General features: G+C 38.3%; 2 protein-coding genes across 4 annotated transcripts in view; one reads left to right on the forward strand and one right to left on the reverse strand.

The window, feature by feature from the left end:
* Positions 1–7,874, forward strand: part of MYO6 (myosin VI) — a 159,803-nt gene extending 151,929 nt beyond the window's left edge. For 2 of the 3 annotated variants that reach the window (XM_040239051.1, XM_040239052.1), the window contains 3 exons: positions 2,719–2,745; positions 5,314–5,532; positions 6,045–7,874. In XM_040239051.1, coding sequence (XP_040094985.1) covers positions 2,719–2,745; positions 5,314–5,532; positions 6,045–6,244 — 446 coding nt within the window. In that variant the 3' untranslated portion in view covers positions 6,245–7,874. The remainder of the gene's footprint in view (positions 1–2,718; positions 2,746–5,313; positions 5,533–6,044) is intronic. The other variant, XM_040239053.1, reaches the window with a different exon arrangement.
* A 4,693-nt stretch (positions 7,875–12,567) lies between these two features.
* The window catches only part of IMPG1 (interphotoreceptor matrix proteoglycan 1), a 157,943-nt gene continuing 151,809 nt past the window's right edge, over positions 12,568–18,701 (reverse strand). The window contains exons 17-18 of the mRNA XM_040239327.1: positions 14,320–14,392; positions 12,568–12,687 (exon numbers count right to left, since the gene is read on the reverse strand). Coding sequence (XP_040095261.1) covers positions 12,568–12,687; positions 14,320–14,392 — 193 coding nt within the window. The remainder of the gene's footprint in view (positions 12,688–14,319; positions 14,393–18,701) is intronic.

The following is an 18,701-nucleotide window of genomic DNA, read 5'->3' on the forward strand; positions in this document are numbered from 1 at the left end:
TAAGGCATTTGGGTAAAACTCTCCAAGTTTCCTCTTACTTTAGAACTGTGGGTCCACTGAACCTAACACAACCATGATGGCTTATCTTTCAAAGTATTATTTCTGTTAGGTAAATAATACTTTAAAGTCATATTTATTTTACAAGTATTGAATTTACTTGTTAAGATAATTTCTAGGAGTAAGAATCGCCTCTACTGAGGAAGTTGTGTGATAATGCTGTAAGTACATATTCTTTCCACATATGCATATATAGACATATGTAAAGATTAAGTGCGGAAATATAAAGAGTGCTATGAAAAAAGAATATTTATTGCAAATGCTGCTGCTGCTAAGTCACTTCAGTCATGTTCGACTCTATGCGACCCCACAGACGGTAGCCCACCAGCCCCCGTCCCTGGGATTCTCCAGGCAAGAACACTGGAGTGGGTTGCCATTTCCTTCTCCAGTGCATGAAAGTGAAATTTGAAAGTGAAGTCACTCAGTCATGTCTGATTCACTTTATAATACTGTGAAAATATAAGAGTGAGAAATAGTACCTTGGTTTAGAAGAATTTTCCCTCAACCAGAATTTGATTTTTTGACTGAGACCTAAAAATGAATTTTGCTACTTTGCTGTTCTAAAGGCAAAGCTGTATATGTGAAATTGGGAAATACAGCAGAAGAGTCATAACCTAGTAAAAGCACATACTAGCTTTAACATTAAGTAAGAATAACTGTGAGTTGTAATTTTAGTCTTAAAAACAATAGTTAGAATCTCATTTATTCAACTTGCTACAGGAGCAGTTTATTAGGTTAATTCTGGTTAATGTCAAGATGACAACTATTAATATCTTTTTTTTAAAGAGGTATATCCCCAATTCTTGATGGTATAGTTTAGCCATGCATGACCCAAGCTGACTTACGAAATGAGCTCACGGTTATATTTTGTCTCCTTACTACCTTCCTAGCAAATAAAACAGTGTTTGATGAAAGGCAATTAGATGGTAAAATTTAAGTGTTTCTAAGCTGTTGCAAAGATTAGATTGAGGAAGGGAAGTGCTAGTGACTGCTTATGGGTGTCATCAATCGGAATGTCAGACTCTTGAAAGAGCAGTAAGCTTGCCTTGCAACTAAGAGATGGCAGGTGGAAAGCCCTCTGAACACTGCTCTTCTGTAACTACCACTCTCTTCTCTGGTTTAAAACTTTGTCTCTGGGAATTGAAGATGACACAGTGATTCCATTCTCTGTTCACTGTCTCTGCCAAGTTCCGACCACCGTGGCTGTGTTTTGTGAAAATGACAAAGGAGTATTCTTTTTAGCGATAATCTTTAGCTGTGATGTCCTAATCATGACCTTCAGTTGATTGACTTTCATTATGTTCTGTTTTAAAATTTATACATCTGAATGTTTGCACTTCTTTAAAGAAATAAATGTTATCATATTTGACACCACATTTTTAATGAATATATAAGTATTTATTGTATTATTGTATCAAACCAAAGTTTGGCACCTTACTCAGCCAACTTTGCCCCAAAAGGAGCAAATAAAATGTGGCTTACCTTACTGGTTCCCATACCGTTTCCATTCATAATGTACCACTGGGAAGAACAACAGAGTAGACTAAGAAAATTTCCCAAGGGTCCCATCCGGTATGTGAACAAAGCTAGGACTTGTGTATGGACATACTCCGCATATATGTAGTCTTCAGAGAATTTTAATTGAACATGGTGCATTTTCAGGGTAAAATGTAACTTCTGCTCTGAAAAGTACATTTTTCTTTTTCTTTTTCTCTCATGTAAAATTCATTCTGACACAGGAATACAGTTAAAAGGAAAGGTGACGAGCACCAAGATGCTTAACAGCTTATTTGAGAAAATTCTGTTCTCTAGGAGGTTTCCTAATGGTGCAGCTGCTTGACTTGTAAAAGCAGTGGCTCTGCAGTTTAATATTTAGAAGGATTAGAATTCCTTAATTTGAGAAAGCAAAATGATGACAACCTAGCGATTAACAAAAATATAACCTTGGTGTTGCTGCCTTAAAGAGTAAGACACTGACAAACCATGATTAGTTCTTAAGAGTTAGGAATTGGGAGGCTCAGAAACCCCTTTCCTTTTGCTGTAGTAGGGGAGCATGCCCCTCATCACATTTACCCTGGAAAGAGGCTTTCAGAAATAATTTTAGGGGGCAGTAGCAGATTACCCAGTAAAGATTTACATTTGCTTGCTTGAAACAGTGACTTTGGAGAGTACTTTTATTTCATCGTCCCTAACTAAAAATGTTGTCAGCTTAAGATTTAAGACAGTGTGAAGAAATTAAAACCTGCTGAGTATATGTAAGTGTGGTAGTGCTTTTTCTCTATATAAAAAGCATTTTTAATGAATTTATGAGTTATTCTCTCCCCCCCCTTACAAAAATTCTAGTAATACTTTAATGGTACTCTCATGTTGATTATTAAGTTGCTGTTTTGGATTTTTATTTGGATATTGCTGTGTTTAAAAATTAAATTTTGGTCCTCTTTGTATGTCTGTCAAGCAGGATGTCCCCCAAATGTAAATCAGAATAGATTTTTAAAAGTTGGAAAGCAGCATCTACTTGTAGGTTATTACTTGGCTATGGATAGGGAATTTATCTGTTAGTTACCACCTCCATTGATGGGAAATTGTTATGAATTAGAAGAATGCTTATGTAACATTATTGGCATTTTTATCTTTTCTTCAACATAAAATATTTGTTCACAGATTTTGCACCATTTTTGAACAATTCACGTAAGTCAATGGGTGGTTACTCATGAGCTAACTGGAAGATGGGTTAAAAATATAAAGTACTAACTTCTTCTAAACATTGTTTTGCTACAATTTTAAGGTGAATTATAGTACATTAATTTTGGTTTATATGTACTAAGATACTTAATTTGAAATAGTACTTTCATTTGGATCACTCCAAAATATATTTGCAGAAAAAAATTTAGTTAATCTGTTATTTTATCAAAGTGCTCAGTCGCTCAGTCATGTTTGACTCTTTGCAACCCCATGGACTATAGCCAGGCTTCTCTGTCCATGGAATTTTCCAAGCAGGAATACTGGAGCAGCTCACCATTTCCTGCTCCAGGGGATCTTCCCAGCCCGGGGGTTGAACCTGCATCTCCTACTCTAGCAGGCGGGCTCTTTGCCTGTGCTCCACCTGGGAAGTCCCTATTTTACCAAATTGCTTCCTTTTTAAAAAACCTAGCATTTTAAGCTGAGTATATACAATTCTTATTGTAGCAAAATTCTATCTTAATAAGCAGCTAGTCTTTTAGAATAAAGACTAACTTTGGGTGCTGGTTTCAAATGCTGTAATAGTATAAGGATTTCTGTCCAAAGAGATTTGACTTTCATGTGATAATGTACACAGCTTAATAGAATACCTCTTAATAGGAAGAGAAGATTATTCTGTTACTTCTATAGCTTCCTATGATACATGTTTTTTGATAATGTAAAAATCTTTGAGTCATCTTAGTGTACAGTAAATTTCTTCTAGAATCAGTTGAACAGTAATGATTTGAATATAATGCCATATTTATTTGCCAAATGGTTGCACATAATTATTTTTTTGCCGCTTCTAGTAACTTACAAACTTAAAGATTTGAAACATTTTCATACACTTTAGAAGAACAATTGAATGTGAAAGAAATAGTTGTTTAGAAGAGTAGTTTTAAGCTTTCCACATCTGTACTTTGTACTTTTCCAGATGACTATTCATTTCCAGGCTTCCCAAATACAGTTTACTTTGTCACATTAGTAAAAAAAAAGCCATCCAAGGCTTTCTGTTGGGTTTCTTAATTTTATCCAACAGGAGATTGTTATTTTGAAAGAAAAAAAGTAGGTTATACTAATGGGTGGCCATTGGTATCTAGTATGTTTTGATCAGTAGGACCTTGATTTCTAATTCACTGTTTAAGATGGAAGGGAGGGTTTTTTCCTTTTAATCCTTTTAGTTAAATGTTTTAGTTTTGAGTTAGTGTATATCCTGAAGAGTAGCTAGTTTTTAAAACTCGAAGTGGAAGCACTGAACTGTAAGTTGTTTTGAGGAAATAGGAATGAGAGGATAAATAAGCTCATCTCTGGTAACATGCTGAAGGTGGCACAACTTTTTAAAATCACTAATAAAGCTGGGACTCTCTTCTCATAGGCATATACAACTTTGCTAACTGCTTTTTGCTTTCTGTTGTTTGCACAGAAATAAATTCAGCTGCTCTATAGCTTTTGCTGTTGGTGCAAGAGGTAGAATAAGAGTAATTTCATCCTTTCAGTACTTGGAAAGTCTTACAAAAGCCATGTGACTGTCCTTGACTTAGACATATAAGTTTTCATTGACATACTTAGTTTCAGTGAGATTCTTAACTGAGCTGCAGTAAATGATTGGTCTACCTTTAAAGTTGTGAGTATAGAGAATATTAAACAGATTTACCATAATTATGCTCCTGAAGATGTAAAGTCATTGCCCCAGAGAACTGTGTGTTTTCAGAAAAAAAAAAAAAAAAGAAAAAACCAACCATAATGAAAATTGAGCAAGGGAAAAGAGGTTACTGTGAGCTCAATACTCAGTGTTAACAGAAAAGCAAGGATTTTTCTTTTCTATTGGCAAAGAGAACCAAATATTATACACGTTCCACTTACTACAATGGATTTTATTCCAAGAGAAGTCTAATTTCAGAGTAAGTAAATTTGAGTGAAAGTTCATGCTTACTGTTACAGTTTTGTTGTCATGAAGTTGTTTAAATCTTATTCATAAAATATCTGTGTTATCTTGGCCATTTTAAATCCCCAAATCAGTTGGCAAATGAGAAAACTTTTATGTCTTTCACTTCTTTGAGGAAATTGTGGTTAAATTGTCTAATATCTTGAATCCCTTCGATTTGTAAAATTGCTATTTGTTTCATCATAAATCGTCCCATAAAAATCATTCTGCAGTGTTCATATGAACTCCTTGGAGGAAAACTATAAATCTAGTAAACAGAACTAGTTTGCTTTCCTGCCGTGTGAGTTCATTGCATGAGTTCATTTTAGGTAGGGATGCAAGCATTTGTGGGAATTGCTGGGGTCTGCTGTTGTTCTTGCTGCTGCAAATGGTGCTGGTGGTTGGGGTGTGTGTGTGGGGAGAGAATATTCTAAAAAAAAAAAAAATCATGCTTTGAATTGTATTCATTTGTAGACAATTAATATTTACATTTTGTTTTAAATTCACTATTAGGACCCCCTGTCTCGGCTTAAAAAAAGAACTTGGTAGTGCAGTCTAGGATTAAAGACTGTTTACCTTATCCCTTGGGTGACTGTCCTTGTTCCCTGTGACAGCTCAGCACAACCCGGCAGCCCAGCTCCCTGCCAGGCAGCAGGAGATCGAGATGAACCGACAGCAGCGTTTCTTCCGCATCCCATTCATCCGCCCCGCGGACCAGTACAAAGACCCGCAGAATAAGAAGAAAGGCTGGTGGTATGCCCATTTTGATGGACCATGGATCGCCCGGCAGATGGAGCTTCATCCTGACAAGCCCCCCATTCTCCTCGTGGCTGGTGTGTACAATTCCCATGAACAAACATTTATAAAGCAGAAAAGTAGTGTATACCATCTGAATGAAATGGGGTAATGTAATAATGCAGTAAAGTTCAGGGTTGAGGAATGGAGTTTTGCAGTTAAATCACATCAGTTGAGGATAACTTATTTACAGCGTGGAATCAATCGCTTGGATTGTGTCCTCATGGAGCACACAGAAACTTGTCTGTGTCCTTTCGTATCTAATTATATAGGTTGCCTTGTAGTGGTTTAAGGAAATGTGGCGTTTGTCTTAACCCTGGTAACTTGTTGGACCACCTGCATCCTTACTATATTCTGAAATGGTGTACTTGGGGGAGGACACATTTCTTACTGGTGAATTTATGAAGCAAATTTCAACCTTCGAGGAAAGAAATAAAGTTTTAAAAGTTCTCAAATCTATGACAACTGGTAGACATTTCAGGAATAAAGTTTACAGTAAACGGATCTGAAAGGAGGTATGGTTAATTCTCTGATGTCTCTATCCATGCAGGGAAGGATGACATGGAGATGTGTGAGCTGAATCTTGAAGAGACAGGCCTGACTCGAAAGCGCGGTGCTGAGATTCTGCCAAGACAGTTCGAAGAAATCTGGGAGCGCTGTGGAGGCATCCAGTATCTCCAGAGTGCAATCGAGAGCAGGCAGGCCAGACCCACATATGCCACGGCCATGCTGCAGAATCTGTTAAAGTAGAAGGTGCGCTGACCTTGCAGCTGGCAGGCCTTGCCATGGCACTAGGTAGGGAGTGTGCCCCAGAGATTGAACCCTTCCACGATCAAGTTAGGATTACTTACACAAAGTGAACAGATTTTACTAATCATGGCTTTTTGTTAAATCAAGGTTAATTATGGTAGTGACTTTGGGACTGAAAAATTGTTTTCCTGTATCCAGCTGTAACTGTTAGACCTCTCATCATTGTGATACTTGTTACACTTGGACAGACTCTGACATCTCTCTTTCTTTGCCAACAGACTACCTTAAATCCATTTTAACTGTTCTCTAGGAAAAGAAATTTTTAAAAAAATGCAGAATTCTTGCTTTTTAAGGAGGCCACAGTACCATAAAACTGGAATAAAGAAAACTTAACTTCAGTTTTCTTACAAAAATCAAGGCACTTAGAATGATCAAGGCACTGGTGTTTTTTATATGAAAGCTGTATCCTTCCTTTACTCACTTTTTTAGAAATTCATGGAAATTTCCATCAAAGGTGGAAAATCCCCCCCCCACCCCGTTTTGCAACGTCTTAGTTTGAGTAAAGCAATTTACCTGAAGTTCTAGAATTCTGGAGAGAGCCTTGATGTGTCTGATACAATCTTTGATAGAGAAGGTACATAGTATTCTGCACAGATTTGCTTTGCTTTTCTATCACATTGTGTTGCTATAAGAATATGTTCTTACACTCCATGAACAGATAAAGGAAATTTGGATCGTTTAAATGCTTGAAAGTTTTGAGATAACTTTTGTTTCATTTAGAAAAAGAAATAAGTTTTAGGAGGCAGTTTGGCTTAACTGACCGAATTCAGATATTTCAGTTTCATCTCAGTTGCAGTTTTATATCAGAATCTTGTCCAAGTTGTTTCACATGATTTTAATCTAGTGTTCTGCTGCAAAACACTCCTGTTTTTTAAAAAAATTCCTGTTGTCTTTTTTGGCCTTTGAGATTCTGGTAATTGTAGAGCTCTTTTATAAGCTTTGTAATTCAAAACCCCCTCTACTTAGAAATTGCTTGTTTCATGTAACTGATAATTTAAAAAAATGTTTTTGTGTGCTGTTTAGTTTTGATCAAATGTCAGCAGTTTCAGGCCTTATATTTCTAACTTTCATATTAGGAATTTGGAAACAGAAATACATCAAGGAATTATGTTGACATAGTCCTAAGGAGTCTTGTTTGTATTTTAGAATAAAATTAGAAAATAAAATTATTCTCTGTACCTTTTTTCTCTGATGTTCAAAGACTCTAAACCTTTGAAATGAATTTCCAGTAATTTTTTTTTCTCCTAGAGAGAGCCACCTCAGTTAGGAAAGTATTTCCCAGCTGACTAGATTAGAGCTTGTGAGCCAGACACTGTTTTCGGAATTGCTTCTCTCATAATATGTCTTAGTGTAGAGATATTTATTTATTATGACACTGTGCAAATGACGGTCTTCTGTTAAAGAAATTAAATGGTCCTGTCTGTCCTGTTGAGAACGTCGATGTGATGACCCTCCTTTGAAAGCTGTATTGCTGCATAGACTCACCCACCCGAGTCATGCCGTCCCTGTGATTTGGTGACAGAAGGTCTGGTTACTGAAAATAAATGTCCTCTTCTTCCTCTTCTTATCACTTGGCTTTAACTGGTGTTTTTATTTGTACAGGATAGTGAATTAAAAGCTTTTTTTCTTAACTGGTAGCAAGTAGAGTCCTGGAAGAAAATTTAGTAACCAAATAGATATTTAATGCCTTGTGTCTTTGGTACTGTTTCCAGAAACAGCTTTATGTGTGTCCGAGATCCATGCGGGCACTTCATCACATAGGTTAAATTATGGAAACGAGAGAACTTAAAGTTGTGAAGAATTTGTGGGAAATGTGTCACGGTCCGTGCCCATCTCAAGCACAGACCGGAACCTAGTGCTCTGAGTGCAGTTTACTTCTGTTTTCACAGCTCGGATCCTGTCCGAATCAAGTTTCTTTATGATGCCACAGATCATTATCTAGGCATTGGAAAGCTTTAGTTGCTCAAAGGGTTTGTGAAATGGGCCTGACCTTTATGCTCTTTGAATCACTGAAGGGTACAGAAAAAAGTTTAGCTAAGAAATAATAATTAAGAGTATTTTTTTAAAAAGAAATATATCACAGCAAAGCATTGTTACAGATCTTTATAGTGTTTTACTTTAATAGCTGATAAAATTATCATCAGTCTTAAGCCTGAAGTCATTTTATTGCTAATTGTGTTACACAGCTGTCCTGGAACACGTCTATTTTAAGTAGTCTCCTGAGTTAGTTCTGACTCCAGGAGACCTGCCCTAGTTCAGATAGACTTCCAGTCACCTCCATATAACAGCTCCACCCACGCAGAAGCCCCTTTGCTGGAGAAGCCTAGCACCCTTCATCCTTTGAGGGAAATGGTGGAGGTGGCGTTCTGAAAAATGTGGATGCAGCTTCTTACAGTGTTCGCAGTCAAACCCAGAAATGCCAGATGAAAACTGGATGAATCCAATGTAAATTTAAATTTTAATCAGTCATTTTAATTGGGATATAAAATTAGAAGTTTAAACCAGCATACTCTACATTAAGAGCCAGTTTTTCTTAATACTTGTCTTGCTCAGTATCAGTTCCTTCCTTAGCATATGCTTTGTAAAGGTAGATGTCCATAAAATACTAAAACTGAGAAAACAGAAAGTTTTCACATTCAACTATAGTGGAATTCCTAATTCATTAACACATTTAAGATACATATTGTGAGCTATGGGTAGGCTCCAAGAAAAAGTTTCTCTAATACTCACGTGGTAAGAGAGAAGTGAGTTTTCTTAGTTGTGAGTTTGAGTAGATGGCACTGTTTCAAAGGATAACATGAGGAAGAAGTAAAAAGAGTGCACTTAGGAGCACAGGCCTGCACAAAAAACATTCTATTGTAACTTACTTTCTGCTTCCTATAGTGACTTTTTATAGGTCATGCTTTCCAGTAACATAGTGAACCCTTTTGTAGATAGCAAAACAAAAGATCATATCAGATCACAAAAGAAAATAGTTACCACAAATAACACAAGTGGTATTTGTGAAAACTTAGAGAGTAGAAACTCACAGGCTCAAAGAATAATGAAGATTTTGTAGTTTTATTAATTGGATTTTTAAAAAGCTAGTTTCATTCACAGGTTATTGCAATGGTTCTCAGGGGATCCAAATAGGTAGATCTTTGGTTTCTTCACCTGAACCACCTAGAGAGTACCGGATCAGTAGAATAAATAGTATTGGATGAATCAGTCAGTGAATTATTACAGTGTTAGTGGTAGACTTGACTGCTTTTACGTGAGAGGTTAACAGAGATCCAGACAGCTCGAGTAATTGAGTTCTAGACCGTGAAAGAGAGAGACCTGCCTTCACTCCACTCGTGGGGCATGCAGTCAAGCAAGCAGACTTCTTCGAGTAACCCCTGGGGGTTTGCAGAGGGTCGCTCCCCTGTCACTCCCCATCTTCAGAAGGGGTGGCAGCTTTTGTCTGCGTCACATAACCACCGGTAACAATTACTGAGTGTTTTCATTTCTCCTAGAAGATGAATTAACAAGGGAGGGGAGGGCAGAGGATACCTAAAGATTACAGTGAGGACCAGCAGGGGCAGGGGTCGGGGCCGGTGTAACAGTAGGGAGAGAGAGGAGTGGATGGGAGAGAAAGAACAGGGGTGCAGCTGCATGCCGGGCGGAAAGCACTGGTGTGGCGTAGGGGGCCGGGTGCTCCTAGATCCTCCCCACGTTGTAGAAGGAACTGTATGCAATATAAGAGCAGAACCCATGGACCTATTGAGCCTGGACTGAGACAGGCCTGGTGTATACATTCTTAGCATATAGAAATGGTATGCTGGGGAAGGCCAGTAGATATTCTGTGCATAAGCCTTATGGAAGGATGAAATAGAGATCCTTCGAGAGGTCAAGCCTACCCATTCCTGGACCAGATCTGGAGGACAGTGAAGTTCAAGTCAAATCAGTGTAGTCTTCCTTCCCCATGACTAGCCTAATGGATGGCATAGTCTTCAATAGGAGATAACCAGGAAAAAGTTCACATCAAAAAGAAAATCTTTAATCCTAATTTTTACCTGTACCAGACGCTCACCTTCAGATCCACGTAGATGTGTTACTTGGCTGTTTTCTTTTCATTTTGAAAATTCAATGAATTATATCTGTTACTTAACCTTTCCTTATTTCCTAAAGATGTGTATCTGACACTGTCCTAAAATATTGATGCCCTGGAAATACAAATAATAAATGCTTTCTATGTAGAACTTCCTCTTGCTTCTTGTGCTTTTAATACAGTTGCAAGGTGTTGCAAAGTTGTAAATGTTCCACGTGTTGCCATGTTGCCTCCAGTCTAGTGGAATAAACTGGAGAAGCTAGGATCTTGAAGTTGGTCCAGTCACCGGAAACTCTGTGCCAGGAGGCGAAGAAACGAGCAAGGAACCTGGGTGATTGGAAGGTCCTTGAGCTCTGACCCCAAACGTCTGGGTTCTCCCTCCAGGGAAAAGCAGGGTCATATGTGAGCCACTTTGCCTAGATTAAAGAGAACCCAAATCTTGGCTGCCTTTCCCCAGACCCTCATCAGTCTCTTTGTGAGGTGACACAGGATATAAAAACTGGGGACCCAAAGAAGAGTCCTTCTCCCTGAGAGACAGCTGGTCTCTGAAGGCTGACTTGGGTGAAGCCTACCGTGATCCAGAAGGGTCTTCTGACGGCAGGGAGGCGGGCCGGCTTACCTCAGCAGCTCCTCTCTGAGGGGTTGGAAAAGACCAAAAAGTGGGTGATCCAAAGGGTGGGGGACACTTGCTTCCACAGGAGCCCTTCCCCACAGAAGCTGGAGTGCTTGCCCACTTCTTTCCTTACCCAAAGCGACACTCTCTGTAGTAGTTACAGCATGACTGACATGTAGATGCGGAGGCCACGTTACGGGGAGGGAATGGTGTTAGATTTTCGCTTCCTGTCTTGATGGAATTGGTCTTGTATGCTTCTGGTTGGCCTGTCATGCTTCTGACAAGCACATTTTCCTCTGGGGAGTTCCAAGGCCGTGGAAATGAGCAGGTACATGTCTTGCCACCATTCTTGGCTTTGCAGCACTTTATCACGACACAAAAAGTCTCCGTCCCATATCATCACTCCTCACTTTGGGGAGGATTGGGATGAGAATAGGGGTGAAAGTTATGCCTTTGGGAGACAGATACCAGTGATTTTTTTCCAAGGGTTTGCATGCTTAAAATCATTGACCATAATCTATAAAGCAAATCCAGGAGATACCCAGTAAACACACATTATAAATCTATGGAGATATAGTACATATCATATTTTATTGAAATTAAAGTTTTGCATCAAATATAATTGATAGTTGAACATTTGAGAGAGAGATGGAGGAATTCATTTTTCATTAAATGCACATTACAAACTGGCTGAACTGGAATACCTTGATGCCAGTCTACCTATGCACACACCACAGTTAGTGTCAAGGATTACCCAGTGAAGTTACCAAATTGTAGAAAGGTATAGTTCATCCATGTTGGGAAAGAGGAATTGGTTATGTCACAAAGTACAACCTCACTTTTCCCCCTCAATATAGTATCTTCCTTTAAAATATGTCTATGCAGTTATAAGAAAAGTAAGATTTTTCCCATGGTATGTATATCCCAGTTCTTCAAAGGAACAACCTAGGAATTACTGGCAGCAAAATTACCTACTGTGTAAGCAGTAATTTCTTATACAACTAGTATGCCTAAGATCTGAAGAGGTGTGTGAGTTACAGACAGTGACGTGTGGAGTGTCTATGTACTCACCACAGTTCATGTCCAATATGCGTTCATTTTGCACCTCCCTGCATGCGTCATCTTTTATGTACATCCTAACATGTGAAGAGCTTTATTTCCCGGTAGATAGTCAATCCCACCCCCCTGCCCCCAAATAATAAGTTGCACTTGTAAATGATCTGTGAGTAATATTTTAAGGGCGGCTGGACAAAAACCTGTTTGCTATCACCTTGACTGAAACACTGAGAAATAACCGAAATATTTAATATGTTTCACTGATTGTGTTTTGGGTTTTGATAATAAGCTTCTTTTTCTTCAGAATTTATTGGTCTTCAAGTATATAAGTCTTCTCTATTTGAAATGTGATGTTTTCTGGTTCTTAGTGTTGACTACATGCCTGGATTTTGATGACCAGTGGATATGCCTGCCTAGGTTTTCAGAATTTTGAGAGAGTGAATCCAGTTTTCCTTGAGAAAGCAAGTCATTTCTTTGAGATAGATTAAATGATAATTTGTACACTTCCAGTTTTTAATTTCCTTCTCAATCTTGATAGTTAAATTCTTCATATCCTATAGTCAGTAATTCAAATTTCTTTTCATGGTTACCTGGAAAAGAAATATTTTTAAGAGATAAAGAAATGCCACCCAAGGTCAAACCAGTGATTCATTCCAATATTACCTCTGCTGGTAGATGAGATAATATGCTTGTCATTTAGGATATATTCTTTGAAAGGTGGGAGAAGTCCTCCCCCCAGAGATCTCTAACTTTACAACCTACTGAGAATGTATTCAATTTCTTCCTAAACTTTCTCAGACTGAATCAGTATCTTGAAGCAGGAGTGGCAAATAGCTTGTGACTCAGTCACCATGTGCCCTTCCAAGCATTATTTTTCCAGACTGCTGCTTCATCTGAAATGTGGTTTCTGATTCTCCCTGGTCCTTCTGGCTTCAGTTGGTGTACACTTCATCCTGGAGATGTTATTATCAGATCCTGTGTCCTGTTGTCTTTTTATGGCCCAAGTCTGACCCTTTCCTGTCTTTTCAATGTTCTTTGTTTTAGGAAATAAAAATGGCACACATTAGTCTTTGTGCACCCTTGAATATACGTGTGTGTGGTGTGATGGCCTCAGCATCCTTCTTGACTGTATATGGACTCCATGATGAGTTTCAACTGCAAGCTTTGTTGTGTTTGTTTCCATTTAGCACTGTGTGTATATATATATATATATATAGAGAGAGAGAGAGACAGAGAGACAGAGAGACAGAGAGAGACAGAGAGAGACAGAGAGAGACTTCAGGTAGACTGGACAGGACACTGGCTGATTAACACTCATTTTTACCATAAAGATTAGGTATAATTTTTGAAACTAGGTTATTTTAGGCTATAAATTGTCCAAGGTATTTATTTTTTGAAAAGTTATTTTAAAAGCTCTTATGCTAACTTGGTTATTAGATAACTTATTTCCCTTTGTAGAATAAAATTTTAGTCAAAAAAAAAGATTGAATGGATGAGTATTTTGAAAGAGACATCTAGAACACTGGAAGAAACCTTTATCTGAGGATGAACTTTTAGGAATTTTTGATGCTGCTCTTTGTTCACAAATCTTGTTTCTCGTACATATTTTTGTTTAGCTGATTATTTGAAATAAGACATTTCACAAGATTATATATATATGACTTATGTATATATATATATATATATATATATATGACTTCCCTGGTGGCTCAGACAGTAAAGCGTCTGTCTACAATGCGGGAGACCTGGGTTCGATCCCTGGGTTGGGAAGATCCCCTGGAGAAGGAAATGGCAATCTACTCCAGTACTATTGCCTGAAAAATCCCATGGACAGAGGAGCCTGGTAGGCTACAGTTCTATGGGGTCGCAAAGAGTCGGACACGACTGAGCGACTTCCCTTTATATATATACATATAATTACTCAACTCCAGGTATATAAATAATGATTATGAAAAATTCAACCTTGTTGAAATGCATTTGATAAACTGCATGTGTATTTTTATAAGAAAAGGTTAGAAATATAATATGCCTTTTTTCCCCTGAAATCTTAACTGTTTTGTCTACATATTTCAATTAGTGCCAGCCACTGTTTATCCTTTTTGTACCAGGAATTGCCTTTTTCCCTCTTAAAACACAAAATTAAAAAGCCTGGCAAATAAAGGAAAAGTGTTTTTTCTTCTCTCTATTTAAAATATGAGTCAGGCCCAGAAATATTTTTAATTTCCTTCAGAATTCTAATTCAACAATTAAAACCAACATATAAAAATACAGTCTTACCTTGTTATCTTGCTGACGTTGGAACTTTTTAACACCAGGTTCATACACTTGATTTTTAGATTGATCTAGTGATCTACAAAAGAAAGCAAAAACAAGATATCCTGCTTCCTGGACTTACCAATATTAAGAGCAGCTACAGTTTTCTCATATAATGTTTTAAAATGATTGTGACACATGAAAATAGCATATTTTTTTGCAGGTGTCTTCCACTGGAGTTGGGGGAAACATGCTTCCTGCATTCCCCACCCCCACTGAGTTTTGCCTTCCAGTTGGATTACTATTCCATCGGCAATGGTCTCAGAGGGATTGCACAAAGCTCTTGGGAAAGAGTGATGTTTATCTTGCAAGAAGTGGGGTTATTTTTGAACTCAAATTCTGACTTGTATTTGCTAAAAAACAACCCTGTAATAACATTTTGTTCATGCAATTTAAAAATATAATGTATTTAAAATTTCTATGTGTATAGTTCCAAACTCTCATATATACATGTCATATAATCTCTGATAATACTGTACACACATTTTGCACCTTGTTTTTTTTTTCCTCTTTAAATTACAAAATGAGTGTGGTATTTGTGAGATGTTTTCTGATGATGTATATTTCCTTATCAGTAAATTCTTTCCCTTCTGTCAATATTCTCTCCAGTATAATTTCAGGGAAAGGGGGAAGGAGGGAAACCCTGTCCCGGTCCTTGTGTTTGATTGGAAGAAGGCGGAAAACTGAGATGGGTGGTTTGAAGAGGATGAGTATTAAGTTCCTGGTTCCTCCTGACTCCAGCTAAGGTAGCATTTTTGGTTCGTATTTGCCCTATCTGGGCAAATTGGAGGCTCCGAGAAAACCAAGGATCAGGCAGATACTGGCGTCAGGACTAAGAGGTCACCGGTGAGGGGACCATGGCAATAGAAACTTCTCAAAGGATCTTGTAAGACAAGAAGAGCTGCCTCGCTCTGCTATACATCCAGACACCACCTGAGAGGAGAGGGGAGTCGGGGAGGACCTGTGAGCTGGGCTGTATATCCCAAGGGAGCTGAGTCGCCTCAAATGATTATTTGAGCTATTAATCAAATGCAGTTTTATAAACTAGATTGGAGTATATTAAACTCTAAGCTCTCCCTCTCATGTTTCCCCCCACCCCTCCATTATCCAGTTGAGAAAGGGTTCAAAAGGGAGTTAGGAATAGCTTATAAAGGAAAAAAAAAAAAACAGACCTTCCCCCACCCCACCCTATTTGAGGTATAGCATGTGAGTAAACCTATGATCTTGCTGTAGTTAAAACATTACTTCCATATTATTAAAGCCTCCTCATAAATGTCACTTTTTACCATCATGTACTTAATCTGGCCCCTATATTTGGAAATGGTTTTCCTTGTTATAAATAATGTCATAGAGAACATGTTAGGCCCTACTGAAGGACAAAGTGAAAAAGCCTAATTCTGAAGAGGAAAAGTCATGTATTAGATGTAGGTTTGCATGGTCAGTGCATTTATGATGGTGATTGTGATTCATAAAAGTCAAGCTCATCAGGCCAAAAAGAGAGACCTTGGAAAATGGAAATTTTGTTTATTCTGGGGAGCAGTTTGCCATGTTGCTAGTGCAACTGATTCTATGTATAAAAATCGAAACTCAAAGGAAATGAAAAATGTATGGTCTGTGTTCATAAATATTGAATGCAGGAAAGGAACTGAAAGAAAAAGGTGGAAATAAAGCGAATGACAATGGCTTGGCGCTAGAAGGAAGCCCTGAACCAGGTGCCAACATGTGCTGTGCGTCAGGGGCCTCATCTTCCCAGCAGGGCCCTGGCCCGCAGTACACCCTCCTCTTCTCTTTCTTCACTTTCAGGTGGAATAACAAAAATGCAACCAAGTGTACAGTTCTTTAGGGAATGCTGCTTTCAAACCTGTAACACTGTGTCCTCAGCTGATTTCCCTCTGAGATTAGTTGTAAGTTCCAGGTAGGGAATCAATTTTTCCTTACAGGGCTGCCCTTTGTTGATGACTGTCACACAGCACGGAGCAGCTGACACCCAGGAGCATCTAAGGTATTGCTTACCAAACCCACGGATTTATTCTTCTTGTCCTCATTTTAAGATGAGACATTGAGGCTTAAAGTGGGGAAATGTAGCTTAAGGTCGCAACTAGTTTGGGTAGAGCTTAAACTTGGAATCTGGGACTAACTTTAAAGCTGCCAAACTCTTTTTCTTCCAGCTTAACTGAGATATAATTGACATCAGCACTGTATAAGTTTAAGGTGTAGAGATAATGTCTTGACTTACATACATCATGAACTGATGACCATGATAATTTTAATGAACATGCATCATCTTGGATAGAAGACAAAATTAAAGAAAGAGAAAAAAAATATTTTTCCTTGTGATGAGAACTCAGTATTCTCTTAACTTTCGTTTATAATGTCACAGCAGTGCTAATTATACTTACCAGACTGTACATTACAGTCATAATACTTATCTGTTTCATAACTGGAAGTTTGTAACTTTTGACCACCTTTATCAAATTCCCCCTAGCCCAGATCCTGCCTCTGGTAACCACAAATCTCTTCTTTCTGTGAGTTTGTTTGTTTTTGAAGTATAACTGACCTGCAATACTACGTTATTTCCTGTTATACAACACAGTGATTCAAGATTTCTGTACATTTCAAAGGTGTGTGTAGCTACAGAGTGTCACCCTATACATTTATTACAGTTATTGACGATGTCCCTCACACTCCACATTTCATACCCATGACATTTATTTTGCAACAGGAAGTTTGTACCTTACCTGTGTGCTTGAGTCCAGGCTTCCCACAGTCCTCCTGTTAGTCCCAGCCATCTTCCAACCAGCCAGGCGGCTTGTCTCCCCCATGTAGGACCCCAGGACTGGGGCGTCAAATCTGGAGCTCTCACTGTGGACCACCCAGGGAGGGTGTCCACTGGTGTAATCTCCCCTTTCCACTGAGCTCCCTTCCAGGAACACAGGTCTGGACCTGATCACTTTTCTTCATTTTCTACCTGATGCCATGTGGATCTTTCTTACAGCGTTGGTTGTACAGGCATCTTTCTGCCAGTTTCCAGTTATTTTTCAGGGAGAATTGTTCCATGTGTAGATATATTTTTGATGTGTTCATGGGGGGATTTGTTCATCGCTCATGTCCTCCTATCCCACCATCTTATATAAAGTAATTATTGATAGTGAAAGTGTGAGTGAAGTTACTCAGTCGTGTCCGACTCCTATGACCCCATGGACTATAGCCTACCAGGCTCCTCCCTCCATGGGATTCTCCAGGCAAGAGTACTGGAGTGGGTTGCCATTTCCTTCTCCAGGGATTGGGGGTTTGTTTTTGTAGTTCTTTTTTTTTCCTTTTACTCTCTTCCTTTCTGATTTATTATCTTTAGTGTTGTGTTTGAATTTATTTTCTCCTTTTTTGTGTATCTATTATAGATTTTTGGTTTGTGCATACCATGAGATATCATTTAGATAATATATAATAAATAAATATGATTTATATAAAGTAATCATACATATAATTATTTTAAGTTGCTGATCTCTTAAATTCCTATGCATTTTTTTAAAAAATTTATTTATTTATTTTTAATTTTTACTTTACAATTCTGTATTGGTTTTGGCATAGATTGACATGAATCCACCACAGGTGTACATGCGTTCCCAAACATGAACCCCCCTCCCACCCCCCTCCCCACAACATCTCTCTGGGTCATCCCCGCGCGTCAGCCCCAAGCGTGTCATATCCTGCATCAGACATAGACTGGCATTTTGATTCTTACATGTTATTATACATGTTTCAATGCCATTCTCTCAAATCATCACACCCTCTCCCTCTCCCTCTGAGTTCAAAAGTCCGCTATACACATCTGTGTCTTTTTTGCTGTCCTGCATACAGGGTCATCATTACCATCTTTCTAAATTCCATATATATGTGTTAGTATACTGTATTGGTGTTTTTCTTTCTGGCTCACTTCACTCTGTATAATTGGCTCCAGTTTCATCCATCTCATCAGAACTGATTCAAATGTATTCTTTTTAATGGCTGAGTAATACTCCATTGTGTATATGTACCACAGCTTTCTTATCCATTCATCTGCTGATGGACATCTAGGTTGTTTCCATGTCCTGGCTATTATAAACAGTGCTGCGATGAACATTGGGGTACATGTGTTTCTTTCAATTCTGGTTTCCTCTGTGTGTATGCCCAACAGTGGGATTGCTGGGTCATAAGGCATTTCTATTTGCAATTTTTTAAGGAATCTCCACACTGTTCTCCATAGTGGCTGTACTAGTTTGCATTCCCACCAACAGTGTAGGAGGGTTCCCTTCTCTCCACACCCTCTCCAGCATTTATTGCTTGCAGAACAACCCAGCATTTTTACT

Source organism: Oryx dammah, unplaced genomic scaffold, assembly GCF_014754425.2.
Source record: "Oryx dammah isolate SB20612 unplaced genomic scaffold, SCBI_Odam_1.1 HiC_scaffold_4, whole genome shotgun sequence".
NCBI classification, from domain to species: domain Eukaryota; kingdom Metazoa; phylum Chordata; class Mammalia; order Artiodactyla; family Bovidae; genus Oryx; species Oryx dammah.